The sequence below is a fragment of the Henckelia pumila genome, unplaced genomic scaffold (genome assembly GCF_033568475.1).
Source record: "Henckelia pumila isolate YLH828 unplaced genomic scaffold, ASM3356847v2 CTG_461:::fragment_3, whole genome shotgun sequence".
NCBI classification, from domain to species: domain Eukaryota; kingdom Viridiplantae; phylum Streptophyta; class Magnoliopsida; order Lamiales; family Gesneriaceae; genus Henckelia; species Henckelia pumila.
In genome coordinates this window covers 13,825,095-13,847,598 of record NW_027331831.1, presented here as the reverse complement: position 1 = coordinate 13,847,598, position 22,504 = coordinate 13,825,095, and the positions used below count along the sequence as shown (strand labels likewise).

Genomic DNA, 22,504 nt, shown 5'->3' with positions numbered 1-22,504 from the left:
ACAACACAAAACATAAACACAAATGAATAATGAAATCACAGCCTCAAAGAAGTTTTCAAATACAAAACAAAATTATGAATACTCTCGATTTTCCATAATACACCATCAGTCAAGCATAAACGTGTGTGTGTGTCATGTTATTCCGGCTACATGCAACTTCAAAAGAGTCAGTTTTAAGACTGTTCGTTGACCTATAACAAATCAGTGTGAGTATCCCCATCAAGAGCCCTTTCCTCCAAACAATCTTCAAACAAAAACACAACTCTCATGAGATAAAATTACGCACCTCCGGATTTTGCACCCGGTATTGCTTTAGCCCCAATAATTACCCGCTAACTTAGCTATAACTAAGACAAGATTAGAATTTCAATCCCCTCGTCTATAGCCCGGATGGAGAATCAACCCCATTTAATCCGCATACTTAGCCTTGAATTTAATCTTTTAGGATTAGTATTTCAATCCTTTCTAGGCCCGGATGGAGTTGTAAAAAAAAAAAAAAATTCTAGGTGCGCCCAAGATCGTTTATGCCAAGTCAAAAAAATCATCAGGGTTCAAAACACACTATCAGGCTTCACAAACACCTATTGCCGTGCAATGGTCCAATAGATACAAACATCATCTAATACATCGCTACAGCTCAGTGGTTTAACATGTGTGCTTAAAATATTCACTACTCAACCTACGGTTTCTCATATCCAATCAAGAGCATATTTTCATCAAAAATAATTTTACAAAACTTCATCATCATAGGCTAGTGAATTTCAACAGTTATATTCATTGCTAACTATGAGCTCAAAATTTTTTCAAAAATACGGCTAATTTCTCTAACTGACTGGCTAAGTCCTCTCCCCCATACTTAAAATCTTACATTGTCCCCAATGTAAGTAAAAATGCAAAATAAAAACAAAAACTAAAGAAAAAAATAAAGATATGGAAGAAAAATACTCCCCTTGGGTTGCCTCCCAAGCAGCGCTTTATTTTCAATCTTCAGCTTGACCCTCAGAAGCACTGCTCAAAGAGCGGCTGACGCCAAAAATAAGTGTCATATGAGACCACAAATGGGTCTTTGTTCCATGTGCCCTCAAGCTTGGCTAGATGTATACAGTTCAAGCTCGTCACCTCAACAACACTCCAAAGTAGCTGATAAACATGGGAAGAGAACATCTCTGTTGGCTCTCGGACGCCAACATTCTTTGAAACTGGTATTGATGGAAGGGAAGGATCTTGGGGATGTGTGTATGATAATACTATCGATGAGCTCATATCGATAGACTCTTGAACTCCGTCATCCTCAAACTTGAGTGGTAACATATTTCCATCATACTCTATTTCTTCCAGAACATCTTTTGGCTGAGGTTCAATAAGAAGAGAAGACTCAAACACCTCTAAATCTTCAGCTTGAATTGATTCGCACTCCCAATCCTGGTTCTCTGAATCATCATCATCAAACCAAATTGGGTTGGTCACTGCTTGAGTATCTTGCTTCACCTCCTGTTCTTTGTGTTCATGGCAGATTGATCTCTTCATAATCTCCATTTTCTCCACAAGGTGACATCTAGAATTTTTTAGATCTTCTACAGTTTTCACAGTCGATGCCACAAGCTTGCTCATGATATCCTCCAGCGGATTTAATATCAACTACGAAAAACTTCCCTCCTCCTTTTGAAGCTCGAATGGTTGGTCTGTAAAATCCGGGTATTGAGATTGCGAATACCGGTAATAGTTAAACTCTTCCATATCATCCAACAGGTTTCTCATGGTATCAGCATCTCGGAAAAATATTGACATACCAGGTGTGAAAGATCCATCAATTACCCATCTTCTTGTTACTGCATCCAAATCATCAAGAAAATATGTAAGGAGAGAATAGTTAGAAAAATCATGATACCGGAAGATGGTTTCCAAATCTTTGAATCTCTTCCATACTGCGTAGAATGACTCTCCGTGTTGCTGGGTAAAACTTGTGAATACTTGTCGATTTAACATCTCGAAGTATCACACCACAAGAATCCCCCATCACCTATGCAAAATTTCTTTATATCTTTGGGTCGTATGGAAATTCTTCTTCTTCCGAAGATTCACCTGCACGCACGAACAAACCAGAGTAGCACTAGGAGGAATAATAAAAATAAAAACAAAAACACAAATAAATTAAACGCCTTTCCCGGGCAACGGCGCCAAAATTTGGTAACGCTTAGTCGTGTCGCGCCCAAATTTACCCAACTCAGATTAACTAAATAAACATGTAGTAGCGAGAGTAAGGATCGTTCCCACGAGGAAAGTGAAATTTATTTGTGTTATTAAAAATACTGAAAATAAATAAAAGGGGATTTAGATTTTAAAAACCACTATGCAAGAATTAAAATAAGAAAGATCAAATAAATAATGAGACTTGGTATCCATCGACTACACCCTTGAAATCATTCACTCGATCATCGATTCTCTAAAAATAATTAATTCTCATTGAATATTCACCATTGAAAATTTTATTCTTGTTTCACCTTAATTTTAGTTAATTAGACACCATCGTTCTAGATTAACCCTTACCAATAAATCAACCCAAATACCAGCGATCTAGATTTAAATCTAAGGTAGCATTCATATTAGTGAAACTGATGAATCTAGACAACACATGTACCAGCGGATGTATTTAGCCTACTCAATTGTTGTTCCTACGATTTAACAAATTCAACAGCAGAAAATATTAAACGCAGTTGCTTCACAAATTAGATGATTCAAACAATTACGGATTTGAATTCTAATTTAGCGGCATATTGTACGAAGGAATTATCAGGTGATCAATCTAATAATCAAACACACAAGCATGAAATAAACCAGAACAACTCTTGATACTCGATAAAAATCAAACATTGAAAATCAAAATCTCACAAAGTGAATAAAATCAAGGGTTTCGTCTTCCTTAACCAAGTACAAAAACTAAATGAATTAAAACTAAGAACAAGAAAGATAAAACCTAGCTGCCAAGAGAGTTCTTCAAGCTTTCTGTCGTCCAAAGATCTTCAGAATTGATCCAAAAGATAGTAATTTTCGAGTTATATGATGTATGTAAAGACTAGAGTCCTTCCCAAGAAATTTTCCTAATTAAATTCTAATTCCCAAAATTCACGTCTTGCGCGCTCGATCTGACAAGTTTTTAGGATCGAGCGCAAGAATCTTGCCAACTTACTGTCTAGATTTTTCAATAGGCGCGCTAGGACGCACGAGTTTGCAGGATCAAGCACGAATTTGTTTCCAGCGAGCAACGATTTTGAAAAATTCATATCCAGATAACTAGCCGCCGGATTGAGCTAAAATTTGGACAGCTGCTTTAAAACATCTTGAACTACATTCTGATTGGTCGAGATCAGATTTGAACTTCTCTAAAATTAAATATGATTTTCTGATCATTGCTGCTTTGTAATTCTTCTCTTATCTGGCTCTTTCCTTTCATCTTTAGCTCCATTTCTTCACTTTTCCTATATCAAATCACATACAATGATTAGAGACTATAACATAAATTTAGCCAATAAAAATACACCTAATCATCACAAACTAACTCAATAAAACATAGAAAAATACCATCACATCAAACTCCCCCTACTTAAACCTTGCTCGCCCTCGAGCAACACAAAACATAAACACAAATGAATAATGAAATCACAGCCTCAAAGAAGTTTTCAAATAAAAAACAAAATTATGAATACTCTCGAATTTCCATAATACACCATCAGTCAAGCGTAAACGTGTGTGTGTGTCATGTTTTTCCGGCTACATGCAACTTCAAAAGAGTCAGTTTTAAGACTGTTCGTCGACCTATGACAAATCAGTGTGAGTATCCCCATCAAGAGCCCTTTCCTTCCAACAATCTTCAAACAAAAACACAACTCTCATGAGATAAAATTACGCACCTCCGGATTTGCACCCGGTATTGCTTTAGCCCCAATAATTACCCGCTAACTTAACTATAACTAAGACAAAATTAGAATTTCAATCCCCTCATCTATAGCCCGGATGGAGCATCAACCCCATTTAATCCGCATACTTAGCCTTGAATTTAATCTTTTAGGATTAGTTTTTCAATCCTTTCTAGGCCCGGATGGAGTTGTAAAAAAAAAAAATTCTAGGTGCGCCCAAGATCGTTTATGCCAAGTCAAAAAAAATCATCAGGTTTCAAAACACACTATCAGGCTCCACAAACACCTATTGCCGTGCAATGGTCCAATAGACACAAACATCATCTAATACATCGCTACAGTTCAGTGGTTTAACATGTGTGCTTAAAATATTCACTACTCAACCTACGGTTTCTCATATCCAATCAAGAGCATATTTTCATCAAAAATAATTTTACAAAACTTCATCATCATAGGCTAGTGAATTTCAACAGTTATATTCATTGCTAACTATGAGCTCAAAATTTTTTCAAAAATACGGCTAATTTCTCTAACTGACTGGCTAAGTCCTCTCCCCCATACTTAAAATCTTACATTGTCCCCAATGTAAGTAAAAATGCAAAATAAAAACAAAAACTAAAGAAAAAAATAAAGATATGGAAGAAAAATACTCCCCTTGGGTTGCCTCCCAAGCAGCGCTTTATTTTCAATCTTCAGCTTGACCCTCAGAAGCACTGCTCAAAGAGCGGCTGACGCCAAAAATAAGTGTCATATGACACCACAAATAGGTTTTTGTTCCATGTGCCCTCAAGCTTGGCTAGATGTATACAGTTCAAGCTCGTCACCTCAACAACACTCCAAAGTAGCTGATAAACATGGGAAGAGAACATCTCTGTTAGCTCTCGGATGCCAACATTCTTTGAAACTGGTATTGATGGAAGGAAAGGATCTTGGGGATGTGTGTATGATAATACTATCGATAAGCTCATATCGATAGACTCTTGAACTCCGTCATCCTCAAACTTGAGTGGTAACATATTTCCATCATACTCTATTTCTTCCAGAACATCTTCCGGCTGAGGTTCAATAAGAAGAGAAGACTCAAACACCTCTAAATCTTCAGCATGAATTGATTCGCACTCCCAATCCTGGTTCTCTGAATCATCGTCATCAAACCAAATTGGGTTGGTCACTGCTTGAGTATCTTGCTTCACCTCCTGTTCTTTGTGTTCATGGCAGATTGATCTCTTCATAATCTCCATTTTCTCCACAAGGTGACATCTAGAATTTTTTAGATCTTCTACAGTTTCCACAGTCGATGCCACAAGCTTGCTCATGATATCCTCCAGCGGATTTAATATCAACTACGAAAAACTTCACTCCTCCTTTTGAAGCTCGAATGGTTGGTCTGTAAAATCCGGGTATTGAGATTGCGAATACCGGTAATAGTCAAACTCTTCCATATCATCCAACAGGTTTCTCATGGTATCAGCATCTCGGCAAAATATTGATATACCAGGTGTGAAAGATCCATCAATTACCCATCTTCTTGTCAATGCATCCAAATCATCAAGAAAATATGTAAGGAGAGAATAGTTAAAAAAATCATGATACCGGAAGATGGTTTCCAAATCTTTGAATCTCTTCCATGCTACGTAGAATGACTCTCTGTGTTGCTGGGTAAAACTTGTGAATACTTGTCGATTAACATCTCGAAGTATCACACCACAAGAATCCCCCTTCGCCTATGCAAAACTTATTTATATCTCTGGGTCGTATGGAAATTCTTCTTCTTCCGAAGATTCACCTGCACACACGAAAAAACCAGAGTAGCACTAGGAGGAATAATAAAAATAAAAACAAAAACACAAATAAATTAAACGTCTTTCCCCGGCAATGATGCCAAAATTTGGTAACGCTTAGTCGTGTCGCGCCCAAATTAACCCAACTCAGATTAACTAAATAAACATGTAGTAGCGAGAGTAAGGATCGTTCCCACGAGGAAAGTGAAATTTATTTGTGTTATTAAAAATACTGGAAATAAATAAAAGGGGATTTAGATTTTAAAAACCACTATGCAAGAATTAAAATAAGAAAGATCAAATAAATAACGAGACTTGGTATCCGTCGACTACACCCTTGAAATCATTCACTCGATCATCAATTCTCTAAAAATAATTAATTCTCATTGAATATTCACCATTGAAAATTTTATTCCTGTTTCACCTTAATTTTAGTTAATTAGACACCAGCGTTCTAGATTAACCCTTACCAATAAATCAACCCAAATACCAGCGATCTAGATTTAAATCTAATGTAGCATTCATATGAGTGAAACTGGTGAATCTAGACAACACATGCACCAGCGGATGTATTTAGCCTAGTCAATTGTTGTTCCTACGATTTAACAAATTCAACAGCAGAAAATATTAAACGCAGTTGCTTCACAAATTAGATGATTCAAACAATTACGGATTTGAATTCTAATTTAGCGGTAGATTGTACAAAGGAATTATCAGGTGATCAATCTAATAATCAAACACACAAGCATGAAATAAATCATAACAACTCTTAATACTCGATAAAAATCAAACATTGAAAATCAAAATCTCACAAAGTGAATAAAATCAAGGGTTTCGTCTTCCTTAACCAAGTACAAAAACTAAAGGAATTAAAACTAAAACAAAAAAGATAAAACCTATCCGCCAAGAGAGTTCTTCAAGCTTTCTGCCGTCCAAAGATCTTCAGAATTGATCCAAAAGATAGTAATTTTTGAGTTATATGTTGTATTTAAAGACTAGAGTCCTTCCCAAGAAAGTTTCCTAATTAAATTTTAATTTCCGAAATTCACGTCTCGCGTGCTCAATATGACGAGTTGCTAGGATCAAGCGCAAGAATCTTGCCAACTTACTGTCTAGATTTTTCAATAGGCGCGCTAGGGTGCACGAGTTCGCAGGATCGAGCACGACTTTTTTTCCAGCAAGCAACGATTTTGAAAAATTCATATCCGGAGATCTAGCCGTCGGATTGAGCTAAAATTTGGACAGCTGCTTTAAAACATCTTGAACTACATTCTGAATGGTGAGATCGGATTTGAACTTCTCTAAAATTAAATATGATTGTCTGATCATTCCTGCTTCGTAATTCTTCTCTTATCTGGCTCTTTCCTTCCATCTTTAGCTCCATTTCTTCTCTTTTCCTATATCAAATCACATACAATGATTAGAGACTATAACATGAATTTAGCCAATAAAATACACCTAATCATCACAAATTAACTCAATAAAACATAGCAAAATACCATCACATCAGTGAACTTTTGAATATAGGCTTGGAACCTAGGATCCTACTATACTTGAACTAGCCTAGAAGTACGTACGCATTGACTGAGATTGCCAACGAGTATACATGTTTATATGTTGTATTTATTTGGCATTATTATGTGTCATGATGTATGTTTTACCGCTTTCTATATTCATATATCATGTGCACATACACGTTGAGCCTATACCTTGATATACCTGATTATAGAGCCGCTTAGCTCTATACTCGATAGTCTGTCACTGAGAGTACCGCGATGGTGGGGACATGTATGTCTGACTACTCTGGTGTACTAGACGAGTGTGGTTGCACCTAGAGGTTGATCCGTGCAGTGGCAGCACTCATGTGGCGCCGGTACTAAACATGACTTTTCATATAACCATTTATCAGTCATCATGTTGCATGCATTATATACATATTTTTACTCATGTTTATGTACTGGGCCTTAACGCTCACGTCCTAGTTGTTATCTTGGACACCCTATTCCATGGGGCAGGTCGCAGGATGGAAGGATCCGGTAGTTCGAGGCAGGACTAGAGAGCCGGAGCCTGTCAGGGGATTTTATACAGCAAGATTTGTTTAGCTGTATAATGTTTACTTTTAAGTCTTTCGATATGGTTGTATTACTACAGTATTAGCCTGAACCTGCTGTACTAAGCTGATATGTAATTTATGGATTAAGTTTTCGCACGTTTTACTCTGTTAAGCATTTTGTTGTATTAAGTTTAATCATGTTATTAGTTGCCAGTTAGTAGGTGATTCCATGCAGGGTCATTACAATTACAGTGCTCTCAAAATTTCTATAAGCTCTTATAAACTTATTTATAAGCTTATCTATTGATCCGATCAAATTTGTTTATCATAAATTCAACTCTTTAAATTTATCATCTCAACGGGAACATGAAAACCAGTATTTGTGTGACCCTCAATGGTTCAGGGATACAACTAGCCGTGGGTTCACAACTTATTGTGATTTAGGATGTTGTCCTTTATATGGGCTTACCCTTATTAGCCTCATTCTATGCATCAACTCTTTGATAATAAGAATGTCAGAACTCATTTTTGATTTGACCCATCGAATCATGATAAAAGCGTTAAGTAGCACCGCCCCATGATTCCCTAGGTATCACTGATAGTGCCTTCAATAACCAGGCGATTATGGTTAACGTACAGTACAGTCCCTTCATCTCATATATCTCAATCGAATCGGCAAACATTGGTATATCGAGAATTGCCTATGATTCGATAACTATATTATATCATCTTGGATAATGCATAGTGATATCGTATATGTAACTAGAGAAATCATTTCCCTAAAACATATATCATGCTTTGGCCAGAGACTGAATACACTATCATTTCCTCATATCACATAGGATATCCACTTTTCATAAATGTGCAATGAATCTCCGACTACAACCACTGACTCCCATGTATGTCATAACTACACCCAACCATGCCACTATGGGGCTATCCTGGAGCCAGTAAATTGATCAAAGCGCAGTATTAGTACATAGAGCCTAGTGTTGTCCCGGATCATAAGAACTAACAGTGTACAACCATAATCAGGACTTCATCCACTCGAAAACTGATAACCACTTGGAAAGTCCTACGAGGGTAGTTCAATGAACACATCCTATGTGTCACCACCTGTATGCCTCGGACATCCTATTTTCATTACCAATGACACATGGTACTCCACATCACAGATGATAGTCTCAATTTCAAGCGACCCTTATCCTTCTTTTGGACGGCTTGATCGACTATGAACTCTGTTTAGAATATACTGTGAAATAAAGATATGTTTCGTGAATATCATTCAATGATGTCTCATCTTTCATGCACTATAGTATATTCAAGGTCTTTATCAATGCTTCTTGTATGGGTATAAAGATAAAGTTTGCCATATATATTAAATAAATTGTATTAAATAAAGATTTTTTGTACATAGAATCAGTAAAACCCTGCCAATAGTTGTCCTTATGGGCACCTATTCTAACATGTCCAACATATTTTAGCCCCATCGCAATGAAAAACTCTGACGACTTAAAAGGAACGATACACTACCATCGCCAAATTTGAAGGACAAAGACTGAACATCAAACTTTTTCAACACTGCCTTAACCATCAAAAAACTAAAGCTAAGCTTTTACATCTTTAACCATTATGAGAATATAGAATTTTTTATCCACTGTAGTTGTATTCTCCTGATTACAGGTGAAAGTTCTTCCATCATACTTCGAAATACTAAAGCAGAGCAACGACTTGGTGACTCATAGGCCTATGCGTACTAGCCTTCACCTCAGATCCTACTCATTTTTGAACTATTTCTAAATAAAAAAATAAAACAATGTGCCATAAGTCATAACGAAAAGCAGTTTGGTAAACAACTTTCACAGTGACAAAGTAGAAAATACAAATAAACCAAAAATAAAAAATAAACCCAGACCATTTCTATAATAATTCGAAACAAATATTCATATGCACATCTCCAAACAAATCATTGATAAATCTAGTTTGAACTATCAAGATTACAAATAAAATTTCAAAATTTCACACACAATAAATTTTAAAAATTTATTTCCACAGCTTTGAGAAGATTTTAACAATCTAGCTGAAATTGAATAAAAATATGAACAAATGAACAAACATATCAGAAGATCAAACATATCAGAAGAAATTCACTTCCTCTCTTGCTTTGCTTCGGCTCATTGTCCAACGTCGTTGCCAGCTTCCAAATCATCGTTAGCTCTTAGTAGGTGTTGCAATTCGGTGGGTTCTTATGGTCCGTGAGTTTTGCATGGATGCTCGATGTTGAGAAGAAAATATGGAAATTGGTTGAGAAAAAATGGGACAGGAGAGAAGAGGATGGAAATCGGTGGAGATGGGTTTCTAGGGATTTATGAGAGACGTTCCAAGCAAAATGGGAGAAGGGAAGAAAAGTGACGTGTGAATATATAGAGGAAACAAAATCAAAAAAATTAAATAAAATAAAATTAAAGAGGAAAGAGGATAAAACATGAAAAAAGGAGTGGAAAGAAAAATTTCAGTGTATTAGGTAGTTTAAAATATAATTTTATGACATGGGTACTGAACATAAATCTAAGTTTTTGATTGGGTATTTATATCCAATTTGTCGAAACTACAACTTAGTTTGTATATCTTATTTGATATGATTATATTAAATTTGTATGTAATACATGTATTAATTAAAGTTATTTGATAGGAGTACTGTATCATATATTATGTGGTGTAATTTAATATTTTACGATATAATAAAAACTAAGTTGCGGTACAAATCGTACAATGAACACGATCATGTGGTACACTTTAACATGTATCTAACATGCATACTACAAAAAGTGTCTCAAGACATATGATTATCCAAAATATATAATCTATAGCTTACTGAGTACCGACAAAAATAGCCCCATCTAGCTACTATATTGCTTCCTTGCATGTCATGTGATTATGACCGACCAAAATAGCCCATCTACACAATATATTGCTTCCTCGCATTTTCTGCGATTATGTCCCGGTTTGTGATGTTGTGCACCTTGGTAACACGTTTCTTTACTTGAGAAGGGAATTTGTTACCCCGAGAAAATATTTCAACCCGAGATCGTTTATAATGGGTCTACCCGATATGGCCCAACATGTCAAGGTCCAGCCCAGTTTGAGCTATGTTGGACTTTGATCAAGGCTGGTCATTATGGGCCGACCTGGGCTGTTTCTAATGGGTCGCAGGTATCTTTTTCTAGTTCAAGTAGAACTCTGATATATATGAGATAAGCTTGGATCTTTTCAAATATTCACAAGATAGAGATAAACTTAAAAAGTATCCAATGGATGAAGAGTCCTAGTACATGACATGTTATAATTCGACTAGGTAACTTACTCTATTTATCCCTATAAATATAGGTATTGTTATGACTGTGTTCATTCATTATTCACTAATCATTATTCATCACACATTTACTCTCACTTTTACATTCACACACCAATATCTCTCAGTTTTCGCATTAATCATACCCTCTGCCTTCAAGACACTGACTTAGGCATTGGAGGGGTCACGCCGAAAACACTTTTGGCGCCCCCTGACCTAGCTGTTGCTTGTGCAGATTTAAGTGGTGCCCAACCCGACATGTTTCATAAAGGATTTGGAGGATCCATTCTACCAGACCAAACCCGAGGTAAAAAATCGACATCATCAATTGGCGCCATCTGTGGGAATTTGAAAACAAAGGATTAAGATGATGAGTACAAGAGAAGAAACAAATTTCGGATTCTCGCATGGCTTGCATATCACAAACTTGCAAAAATTATTGAAATTAATTGAACCGTCGGATCGGGTTAAAATTTTGTATGCATATTTATTAATATGTTTTCTAGGATCTGAACGGTGGGGATCGTGATTGGTTTCTTGTAAAATCAGATCTGGACCGCCGAAGAGACGTTGCTCGCTCGCACAGCTTCTATGTGTTTTTCGCATGGCTTGCGCGTTAGAAACTTGAAAAAATCATAAGAATTAATTGAACCGTCGGATCGGGTTCAGGTTTTTCAAACATATTTATCAATATGTTTTCTAGGATCTGAATGGTGAAGATTGTGATTGGTATCTTATAGAATCAGATCTGGACCGCCGAACAGACGTTGCTTGCTCGCACAGCTTCTATGTGTTTTTCGCATGCCTTGCGCATCAGAAAATTGCAAAAATCATAATAATTAATTAAACCGTCGGATCGGGTTCCAATTTTGCAGACATATTTATTAATATGTTTTCTAAAATTTGAACAGTGGAGATTGTGATTGGTGTCTTATAGAATCAGATCTGAACCTCCGAATAGACGTTGCTTGCTCGCACAGCTTTTATGTATTTTTCGCATGGCTTGCGCATCAGAAACTTGAAAAAATCATAATAATTAATTGATCTATCGGATCGGGTTCAAATTTTTCAGACATATTCATAATATGTTTTCTAGGATCTGAACGGTGGAGATCGTGAATGGAGTCTTGTACAATGGGATTTTGACATCCTAACAACAGCTGCTCACTCGCACAGTTTCTGTATATTTTTGCATGGCTTGCGCATCAGAACCTTGCGAAAATCATTGAAATTAATTGAACCGTCGGATCGGGTTCAAATTTTGCAGACATATTTATTATATGTTTTCTAGGATCTGAACGGTGAAGATCATGATCAGAATTTTTGGACTTGGGAAAAGGTGGCTCAGACCGCCGAGCTGCAACACAATCTGCTTGCATAGTTTTTGAGAAGTGTTCTTAAAAACGTCATTCTGAAAAATCTAACCGTTGAAATTATTTGAAATTTTTATCATGAGTTCAGAACATCTTGACGCACATTCTGGACGGTTAAGATTGATTTTCGCTTACTACATCAAGTCGGTCCTTTGATCAAAGTATATAAGATATTATCTTGCTATACATCTGAAGTCATGTCATCGACAACGCATGAACGAGATAAGTATTTCAATCATATTTATGTTTGAATTAAATTATTAAATTTTTATTTATTATCATTATTAATAATATTATGAGGCATCTTCTACTATAAAAATTACATGTTTGTTTTCTTGTGATCAAATTTGTTGGACTTCTCTTCCATTGTATTTTTGTTTGGGTTATTTTACGTCATCGGGCATGCAATCTTGCAGTAAGGCCCAATTTTATTATATCGGGCATGCGATCTCGCTGTAAGGCCATCTTTTACGTCATTGGGCATGCAATATCGCAGTAAGGCCCAATTATATCATATTGGGCATGCAATCTCGTAGTAAGACCCAATTATATCACATCGGGCATGCAATCTCGCTGTAAGGCCCAATTATATCACATCGGGCATGCAATCTCGCAGTAAGGCCCAATTATATTATATCGGGCATGCAATATAGCAATAAGGCCCAATTTATGGTTCAACACTTTATAAAGTCCGGGCAGGTCCGGCATCAAAATCCCACATCAGTGGCATCAAAAATCCACATCAGTGGTCTCAAAAGCCCACATCAGTGGTCTCAAAAGCCCACATCAGTGGCATCAAAAGTCCACGTCAGTGGCCCACATCAATGGTATACAAAGCTCAGGCAGGTCTGACACTCAAAGCCCACGTCAGTGGCCCACATCAGTGGTATACAAAGCCCAGGCAGGTCTGACACTCAAAGCCCACGTCAGTGGCCCACATTAGTGGTATACAAAGCCCAGGCAGGTCTGGCACTCAAAACCCACGTCAGTGGCCCACATCAGTGGTATGCAAAGCCCAGGCAGGTCTGGCACTCAAAGCCCACGTCATTGGCCCACATCAGTGGTATACAAAGCCTAGACAGGTCTGGCACTCAAAGCCCACGTCAGTGACCCACATCAGTGTATACAAAGCCCGGGCATGTCCGGCATCAAAAGCCCACATTAGTGGCATCAAAAAGTCCACATCAGTGGCATCATAAATCCATGTCAGTGGTATGCTCCAAAGCCCGATCAATTTTGGCATATCCAACGCAATTCGTGGTCAATTCAAAAGCCCGACCAAGCTCGACATCATGTAATCCCACGCAACTCGTGGTTATCTTAAAAGCCCGATCTGCTCGGCAACATCAAATGTTATCTACAGCTCTTTATTTGAGCTCGGTTCTAATCAGACCTTCATCTAGATCGTTCGTTGAAAACACATCACGCAGATTCAAATTTGGGCCATCCAAAAGAGGCACAGGTAGTTCGGGGTCCGGTCTACATTCTTGGTCTAAACTCATTTTTCATTTAGACCAGTTAGGGAGGTACTATTGTTACCCCGAGAAAATATTTCAACCCGAGACCGTTTATAATGGGTCTACCTGATATGGCCCAACATGTCAAGGTCCAGCCCATTTTGAGCTATGTTGGACTTTGATCAAGGCTGGTCATTATGGGCCGACCTTGGCTGTTTCTAATGGGTCGCAGGTATCCTTTTCTAGTTCAAGTAGAACTCTGATATATATGAGATAAGCTTGGATCTTTTCAAATATTCATAAGATAGAGATAAACTTAAGAAGGATCCAATGGATGAAGAGTCCTAGTACATGACATGTTGTAATTCGACTAGGTAACTTACTCTATTTATCCCTATAAATATAGGTACTGTTATGGCTGTGTTCATTCATTATTCACTAATCATTATTCATCACATATTTACTCTCACTTTTATATTCACACACTCATATCTCTCAGTTTTCGCATTAATCATACCCTCTGTCTTCAAGACACTGACTTAGTCATCGGAGGAGTCATGCAGAAAACACTTTCGGCGCCCCCTGACCTAGCTGTTGCTTGTGCAGATTTAAGTGGTGCCCGACCCGACCTGTTTCATAAAGGATTTGGAGGATCCATTTTACCAGACCGAACTCGAGGTAAAAAATTGACATCATCAAAATCTTTTTGTCCTTCTACATCCTGGCTGAGATCGAACATCCGGCGGTATAATATATCGCCATTAGAATGTCTTAAATCTGTATCTACTTCAAATGTAGGGATTGGATGGACAACTGTCGCATAAGCTATCCGATAATTTTCACCTTTGTAGCAAGAGTCACAAAAGTCATATATTGTCAAACTCTTTGATTCAATTGCAGCACAAACATGGTTACGAGGGATCCCATTAATTTTCCAAATTCTACATGAGCAACTCCAGTTTCCCAAATCCACTGCACAATTTTTATCATCATCAAGAACCTCAACAAACTTTAAATAGACCCATCAACCTTCAAATTCCGAGATTTAGTGTAGTTCTATAACAAATTATTTTCTGTCTTAGGACATAGATTTCCAAACATTTATAAAGATGACTATTGTCGATTATTCATCAAGTTCATAATTTGTACCCATATGGTATCAATCATGGCTACAATCGACAAAAACCTTGCAGGTTTAACCCAACTATTACACCATTCTGCTTGATTGTCGTTGATTATGCCCCATATTTTTTCCAAAAAATAAGCAATTTGCCCAATTTTCGGGCTCCGAATTTTTAATAAATTCTTCTGAAAGAGGCATTGACTTGATTATACTATTAATATGAGCAATAAACTCACTCTCTGTTGTCGTGTGCTACTTTGTGGTATATAGATTCCCATTGTTTTTTGTTGCGCAGTGGATAATTCTTCAAAATCTAAAATTTAAATAACACCATATTAAAAATCTCATATACAAAAAGATATTATTTAAAAGCAAATGAATTTTAATAGTACTTACCTGCCTACGAAAATTATCCACCAAGTGTCGCATGGTGAATACCGGTAAATATATTGAGGATTGCCTTAAAAAGACCACTATGTCTATTAGAAAAGAATGTGAACTATGAGAAAGCTACACAATTTTGTGTTGTCGGGACACCTCAATTTCAAACAGAACCATTCCTAGTTAGCATCATTCTCAGCCTCCACTACCGCAAATGCTAAAGTGATTAGGTCATCATTAACATATTTTGTCACATTACTTAGTATGCATCCTTTGAATTTATTTTTAATATGCATTCCATCTAAAAAAATCAACGGTCTGCATCCCTTAACAAATCCAACAATGCATGCATGTAAAGAGATAAAAAGTCGTCGAAACTTGTTCATTTGATCAACCTCGCAATCAGCCCAACTACCAGGATTTGTTTGTTTCAAAGCATCACAATACCACCTCAATTTATCAAAACATCCTTTCTCTGTCCCATAAAGTCGATGCATTGATATTTTCTTGCTCATCCAGGTCGTATGGTACTTCAATTCAACAACATATTCCCTATGAATTTCTCTTAAAATTGCAGACGGTCAGTATGATGGTTCCCCTCTCAATTTATCTTTAACAATATTAGTCACCCAAACAGAATCGGCCTTTGGATGTTCCCTACTCCGAAGATTTTCCTTTCCACGTACGTGCTGAAGATAATATTTTCTAATTCCAAATGCTCCATCTGCCTTATATTTGGATGCATATATTTTTCATGCACAACCATTGACATTACAAATAAAGAAAACTTTTTGTCTGACATTTTCTTAACACAAACGATCTCATGGTAGCAATAGCATAATTTTTAAAAACTTTTCGAAACTCATCAGCTTTTTTAAAAATTTGTCCCTCTCCATGAATCAAATGACTCCAAGCATCAATGGAGTTATTCTGTAGAACTATTTCATATTCAGAAGCACTCAAAGAACCAAAATCTGTATCAAGCTCATTCCATAAAGAAAATCAACAATAAAATAATTCAATAAATCACTTGAAATACCAACATTCATATCTTAAATAAAATGTACTTATTACCTGTATGAATAAACTAAATGAAATAAATTCAATTATTTATTTATAATGTTCGGGTGTAGCACAACTACAAACAAAGAAAGATATGAATTAACTGAGAATATTCTTGTCAATTGGAATAATTTTTTCTTTTCGAATTGCTATTATGTCAATGATGTTTACTTTCATGTAGACAAACAATTGGATCATATTACCGACATCCTGGTCTTCATTCAATGTCACGTATAACTTTTGGTGAGGTGCAAGATATTGTGAGATGGTTGAAGAAGGATTTATTTGATCACATTTTTTTCCAAGATGCAAATACATCTGCATTAGGCTCACATCCTCCTCTATTGTAAAGATAAACAAATGCTTATTGTACGAACAAATTCCTAGCAGCATCATACCACCTTCAATATTGACTCAAATATTTTCACAAAAAAAGTGTTATTGTTTCAATATTAATGAAGATAAATATTAGGACTTCCGGGCAGCTTCTTGTCATTACGCAAAGAAAAAATTGTGTGTTATTGGTTCCATTGTTCAACTTTTTCTTATAAACAAATCCTCATACCTAAAAAATATCATAAAACACAACCAATGCACAATATATAAACACAAAATAGACCTTTTTGGTTGACTCTCTGCGCACGTTGACAATACTATTTGTTTTGGAAGTAAGCTCAACCACTTTATAGTTTCAAAAAAAAAGTTTAGCTTTGAGGATTTTTCCCAATTTACTGAAAAATTAACAATGACAACCATTTACTATAGTTCAAAATCGACAACATAACCAAATACAAAACAATAATGAACACAAAATGTACAAATGAAAGGAAGATTAAAAAAATCTAACACAAATTGCATAAAAAGTGGGACAAATAGAACAAACAGATCAGAAGAAACTCACTTCCTCGTTTTCTTTTCTTTGGGTCGTTGTCCCTCGTCGTCGCCCCATTCCAAATCGTTATCAATAGGTGTCGCAAGCCGGTTACGGCCCATGGTTTTGCGTGGGTTCTCTACGTTGAGGAGAATAGATGGAAACTGGTTGAGAGAAACTGAGGGAGGAGATAATTGATGAAAATCGATGGAGAGAAATTGGGGGAGGAGAGAAAGATGAAAATCTGTGGAGAAGGGTGTCTAGGGAATGAAAAGAAATGATGTCATGATGCACAGGGCGGCTAGGGAGTTAAAAGAAATGACGTGAGGAAGAGAAATAAAATTAGAAAGGGGAATAAAAGAAAATTAAGGGAAAAATTAAATAAAGTATGAAATAGAGAGTATAAAGAAAGATTTTGATATATTAGGTAGCGCAAATTAAAATGTTATGACGGGTAATTCGACCCTACAGAGGGGGTACTACCCCTCTGCAGGGTGTAAGGCTTTGATTAGGCAAAAATCATGTGGAACCCACATGATTTGCATATGTGACCAATTTATGGTCACACAACTACGAAGCTCCCTATTATGACATAGAGATTGAATATGAAGTCCACTTTGTATTTATCTTGAGTTCCCCCCATAAGAATCATGAACTAACAAAATTGGTTTTTTTTTTTGGGAAAAAAATCATTTTAAACTCTAATAAGTGATGAAAATTATAAAATAGCAAATCACTTAAATTTATCTAATACTAAAAATCAAGTACTCTATATACCGTTAAATTATCATTATCTCTCACTATAATACCGTCCACAACTTAAAATAAAATTTAATCTCACATTTTATTATTTATTCAAATAAGATGTCATCATGATTATTATTATAAAATTATATTACGCAATAAATAAATGTACAAGATTATATACATGTCATCATCTAGCGTTTGCATATACGCATACCACTCAATTTGAAATACCGAAAATAAAATGGAATATCCGAATATTCCCTCAGAATATTATTATTATATCTCAGCATATTTATAGAATTAGATTTCCATTTATGAACATTCTACATTGTTTTTCTTTAAAAAAAAAACATGCTAAATGCGAAACGAGGGGGTCGACGTCTCTAGGATCTTTGACTTGTATTATTTTTATTTTAACAATTTTTTATTGTCTCATTTTTATAACCATACAACTAATATATACTTCATTTTATTATTTCTATACCACATATTTAACATGATTTTTTTTAAAAAAAATTCTCTAGAATTAAAAGTTCGTATATTTTATTTATTATTTGCTACCTTGATCTCTTTAACTCAATTTATGTTTTCTGCTTTTGAAAATGACATTTATTACTTCAATAAGTTTTATATTTCAAATTTTCAAACCATTAATTTTAATAATAATCGTTAGATACATGAAATAAAATAAAATTTTATATTTTGGTCATCTATATTATTAACTTTTAAATAGTTAATTATTTTTTATTTCTATTGATAGTTTTAGTTTTTTTTAACACGACTCTGATGAGATGCCGATGAATGTATTGACACATCAACACATATATCATCTCATCGGCATTTCTGTACATAAATGAGTAAAATTATCAAAATTTGAAAGATAAACAATAAAAAAAAAATTTGGTTGGGGATTATAATTGCAAACATACAACCATAAAAAAATATCAATCTAATCATAATAACATATCATTTTTCATGATAAATAATGATTTGATCGACCCATCTTACGAATTTAATATATGAGAAAAATAGGTACTAAAATTACAATTTTACCTAGATAAAATCGATAATATTCATAGGATCCCATCTAAAATTTTAAATGTTATCAACAGGATCCCAACTCGACTTGATGAGATCAGATATCACGTTCCCTTATCTTTGGGAGCTTGCAAGAAGAATTCGTTGGTAGTTAGAAGTCATGGAGGAACCAAACTATTAAATTTAGCCAAAATTTTAAATTATATATATATAAATAAAAAAAAAATTGGTTATATAAAGAAAGAAGGGGGCGGAGAAGGAAGAGATTCGATTCAAGAAACGCGTTGAACAATTTTGCGGACGAATTCTTGCTCACGGTCGGTGAATTGTGTCGGGCTGTCATCTTTCTTGGCTGGCAGCCCGAGTTTTTGACTTTCTTTCATTAATCTCGTGCTCATCAGGTTGTTGCCCTCTTCAATTTTCGATCCTTTTTAATGCTTTTTGTCCGATTACAAGTTTATTTATCATCAACTTTCACGCAGGTTTTGTTGCGTCTTCTTGGATTTGTGGGGGTGTGCGTGACTGAATTAATTGTACAGAATTATCGAGGAGCATAGTTATTGGATTTGATTTCTTGCTGTTCGTTAGATTTTGCGAAAACAAGAGATTGGTTGTTGTTTGAATGAGATAAAGATTGTAGAAAAATCATGGGTTCTTTTGCCGGATTCTTTCAGAGGCCGGTTATGGCTGCCGCAGCGGTGGCCACAGCCTCCATATCTGCTGATTTCTTTGACAAATTGGGACCTTCAAGATCTTCTAACACTTGCCCTTCTTTGGAAGAATCAAACCCTTCTTCCACTTCATCACATTCACCACAAGAAACGAGAAATCCATCGTGGGTCTCTCAGATTTCGGTTTCGAGATTGACCCAATTGCGTTTTGTTACTAGAATTCAGGTTCCCATGCCTAAGGCACCCATACCATTTCCTAACACTAACTCGAATTATCATTCTTTGGGGATGTTTACTCCCGTTTTATTTGATTTATATCGGTCGGCCGACTTGGCAAAATCCGCCAATCCCATTGTAGATAGATATGATATTCCGTCATCGCCATCGGATGTTTTGTACAGATGGCATTTGCCGGAGCCTAACGCCGTTGATTTATCCGTGGGTTCTTCGAATAAATCTAGGACAGTAGTTGTCTTGCTAGGGTGGCTAGGGGCGAAGCAGAAGCATCTTAAGAGATATGCCGAATGGTATACTTCAAGAGGGTTTCATGTGATAACGTTTACTTTCCCCATGTCCGAGGTCCTAAGCTATCAAGTTGGGGGAAAAGCTGAGAAGAATGTAGAATTGCTTGTGAATCATCTTGCTGAGTGGCTGGAGGAAGAGCATGGAAAAAACTTGGTTTTCCACACTTTCAGTAATACGGGGTGGTTAACGTAAGTTTCCTCACTTTATAATGCTTAATCAAATGAAACAAAATGCTACTTGTACTTTTATGTTTGAAATTGAAATCAAATTTTATAAAGCCAGCTTGAAAGCTCGACTAGAAACTGGGAATCGAATTGATTTGGCTCTAGTTTGGGTAAAATAAAAGTTGAGAAGCTCGCGTGGAGCTTCGTTTCATTTGCTACCATACATGTTGTTGAGTGGATTTCAAAGTATATGTAGTAAAGCAATGTGGTGATGTATGTGTATCTTGTTTGTGCTGTAGTTATGGAGTCATTTTGGAAAAGCTTCAGAAGAAGGATTCTGATCTAATAGAAAGGATTAAAGGTTGCATTGTGGATTCTGCTCCTGTGGCAGCCCCTGATCCCCAGGTAATATATCTTGTGTAGTTAAACGAGCACGTCTTTTCCCGGCTTGCTTAAATGGTTGAATTTGAAAATTGTCTTCGCATGATATGCTCGATATAGATAATTTTAATTCGTCATACATAATTACCTGCATATGAAGCTGTCCTATACGACCAGCTATATTACGAGCTTTGTTACCTTTCTTTGGCCTTTCTATTTTTTTACATGATTTGGCCTATATTATTCGGTAAGTTTGTTGACTAGTGCTGTGGTTTCATCATCTGTCATCAACCTAAAGAACTAAAACCAGGGCACGTTTTCCGCAAACATAGATGAGGAAAAGTGAATCTGTACCATTAAGTTTTGGTTGACATGTGTTCTTTTATGTCATAAACTTTTATCTTATGCACGAGGTAAAAATTTTTCTGACTTTGTTTTTATATCTATCTAGGTCTGGGCTTCTGGATTTTCTGCAGCTTTTCTGAAGAAAAACAGTGTTGCGACAAAGGGTTCTTTGGATGAGCCAAATACAGAGGCACTGACTGGAACAAGAACCTCCATTGAAGTAAAACCTGCGTTAACTGAGGCGGCTTTGCTCCTCGTCCTAGAGAAGTTCTTTGGAGTTGTTTTGAATTATCCTTCCGTAAATAGGTAATCAGCTTGTCATAGCTTTATTGAATTAGTATTTACTGATCGATATCGTGGCAGAGACTACGTTTTATGGCATTCAATACCATTTTTCTGCAAGACACTTACACTACATACCTTTTCCTGAAAAATCACAGGAGGCTCTCGGATGTACTGAGTCTATTATCATCCAAACAACCATCGTGCCCACAACTATACATCTACAGCTCTGCTGACAAAGTGATTCCAGCAGGGTCGGTCGAGTCCTTCATTGAAAAGCAACGGCGCAGTGGAGTTGAGGTTAGAGCCTGTAACTTCGTTTCTACTCCCCATGTGGATCATTTCCGGAACGATCCGAAATTGTACTCTTCTCAGCTCACTCAGTTTCTGGAGGATTGTGTACTGGTTCGATGCAAAAGCTCTTCTTGAAATAGGATGCTGACCAATTCTTGATTCTTTATCTAGTTTCCTTTTTTTTATACGACTGATTTGTACCCACACTTTGGAGTTTGGTCTCCTCCATTTATCAATTATCATTCGTTTTTTTTATAAAAAAAAAATTATTTTATGGAAAATTATATGATACTTTTGAAGGGGTTGGCATTGTTTGCAACTAAACAATTTGTGTAGCTCAAATTAGATTGTAATCGTTCAACGATATTTCGGTAGTGTTTCGAAGAGCTTTTAGGAAACACTTTTCAATCACTTTTCGATTGAAAAGTGCTTCTTAGAATTTTTCTCAAATGCTACTTTCGTCATGACTGTCAGGGGTGAAACCAAGACTTTGTGATTGAGTAGGCTACACATGATAGCTGATATTTCTATCGAGATAGCTGATATAGTGTAACATGATAGCTAATATTTCAATCGAATTCGCATATATAAGTTTTTTTTTTTTTTTTTTCAAGGATAAGAATATATTTTGTTTACTAAGTAAGATTAATTATATAGATAAATAATATTGAGATTATTAAATTAATTTAA

The 22,504-nt window shown here is 36.0% G+C and overlaps 1 protein-coding gene across 1 annotated transcript; it reads left to right on the top strand.

Moving 5' to 3' along the window:
* Positions 1-19,392: 19,392 nt before the first annotated feature.
* Positions 19,393-22,136, top strand: LOC140871780 (uncharacterized). Its single transcript, XM_073274472.1, has 5 exons — positions 19,393-19,553; positions 19,635-20,536; positions 20,812-20,917; positions 21,345-21,544; positions 21,679-22,136. The coding sequence occupies exons 2-5, from the start codon at positions 19,800-19,802 to the stop codon at positions 21,947-21,949; spliced, it is 1,314 nt and encodes a 437-aa protein (XP_073130573.1). The 5' UTR covers positions 19,393-19,553; positions 19,635-19,799; the 3' UTR covers positions 21,950-22,136.
* The last annotated feature ends 368 nt before the right edge of the window (positions 22,137-22,504 follow it).

What these genes read in the sequence shown, in the direction of transcription:
- LOC140871780 (XM_073274472.1), top strand. Translation starts at nt 19,800, where the DNA reads ATGGGTTCTTTTGCCGGATTCTTTCAGAGGCCGGTTATGGCTGCCGCA. An exon ending in AGTAATACGGGGTGGTTAAC is followed by an intron (nt 20,537 to 20,811) that starts GTAAGTTTCCTC and finishes TTTGTGCTGTAG; the next exon opens with TTATGGAGTCATTTTGGAAA. An exon ending in TGGCAGCCCCTGATCCCCAG is followed by an intron (nt 20,918 to 21,344) that starts GTAATATATCTT and finishes ATATCTATCTAG; the next exon opens with GTCTGGGCTTCTGGATTTTC.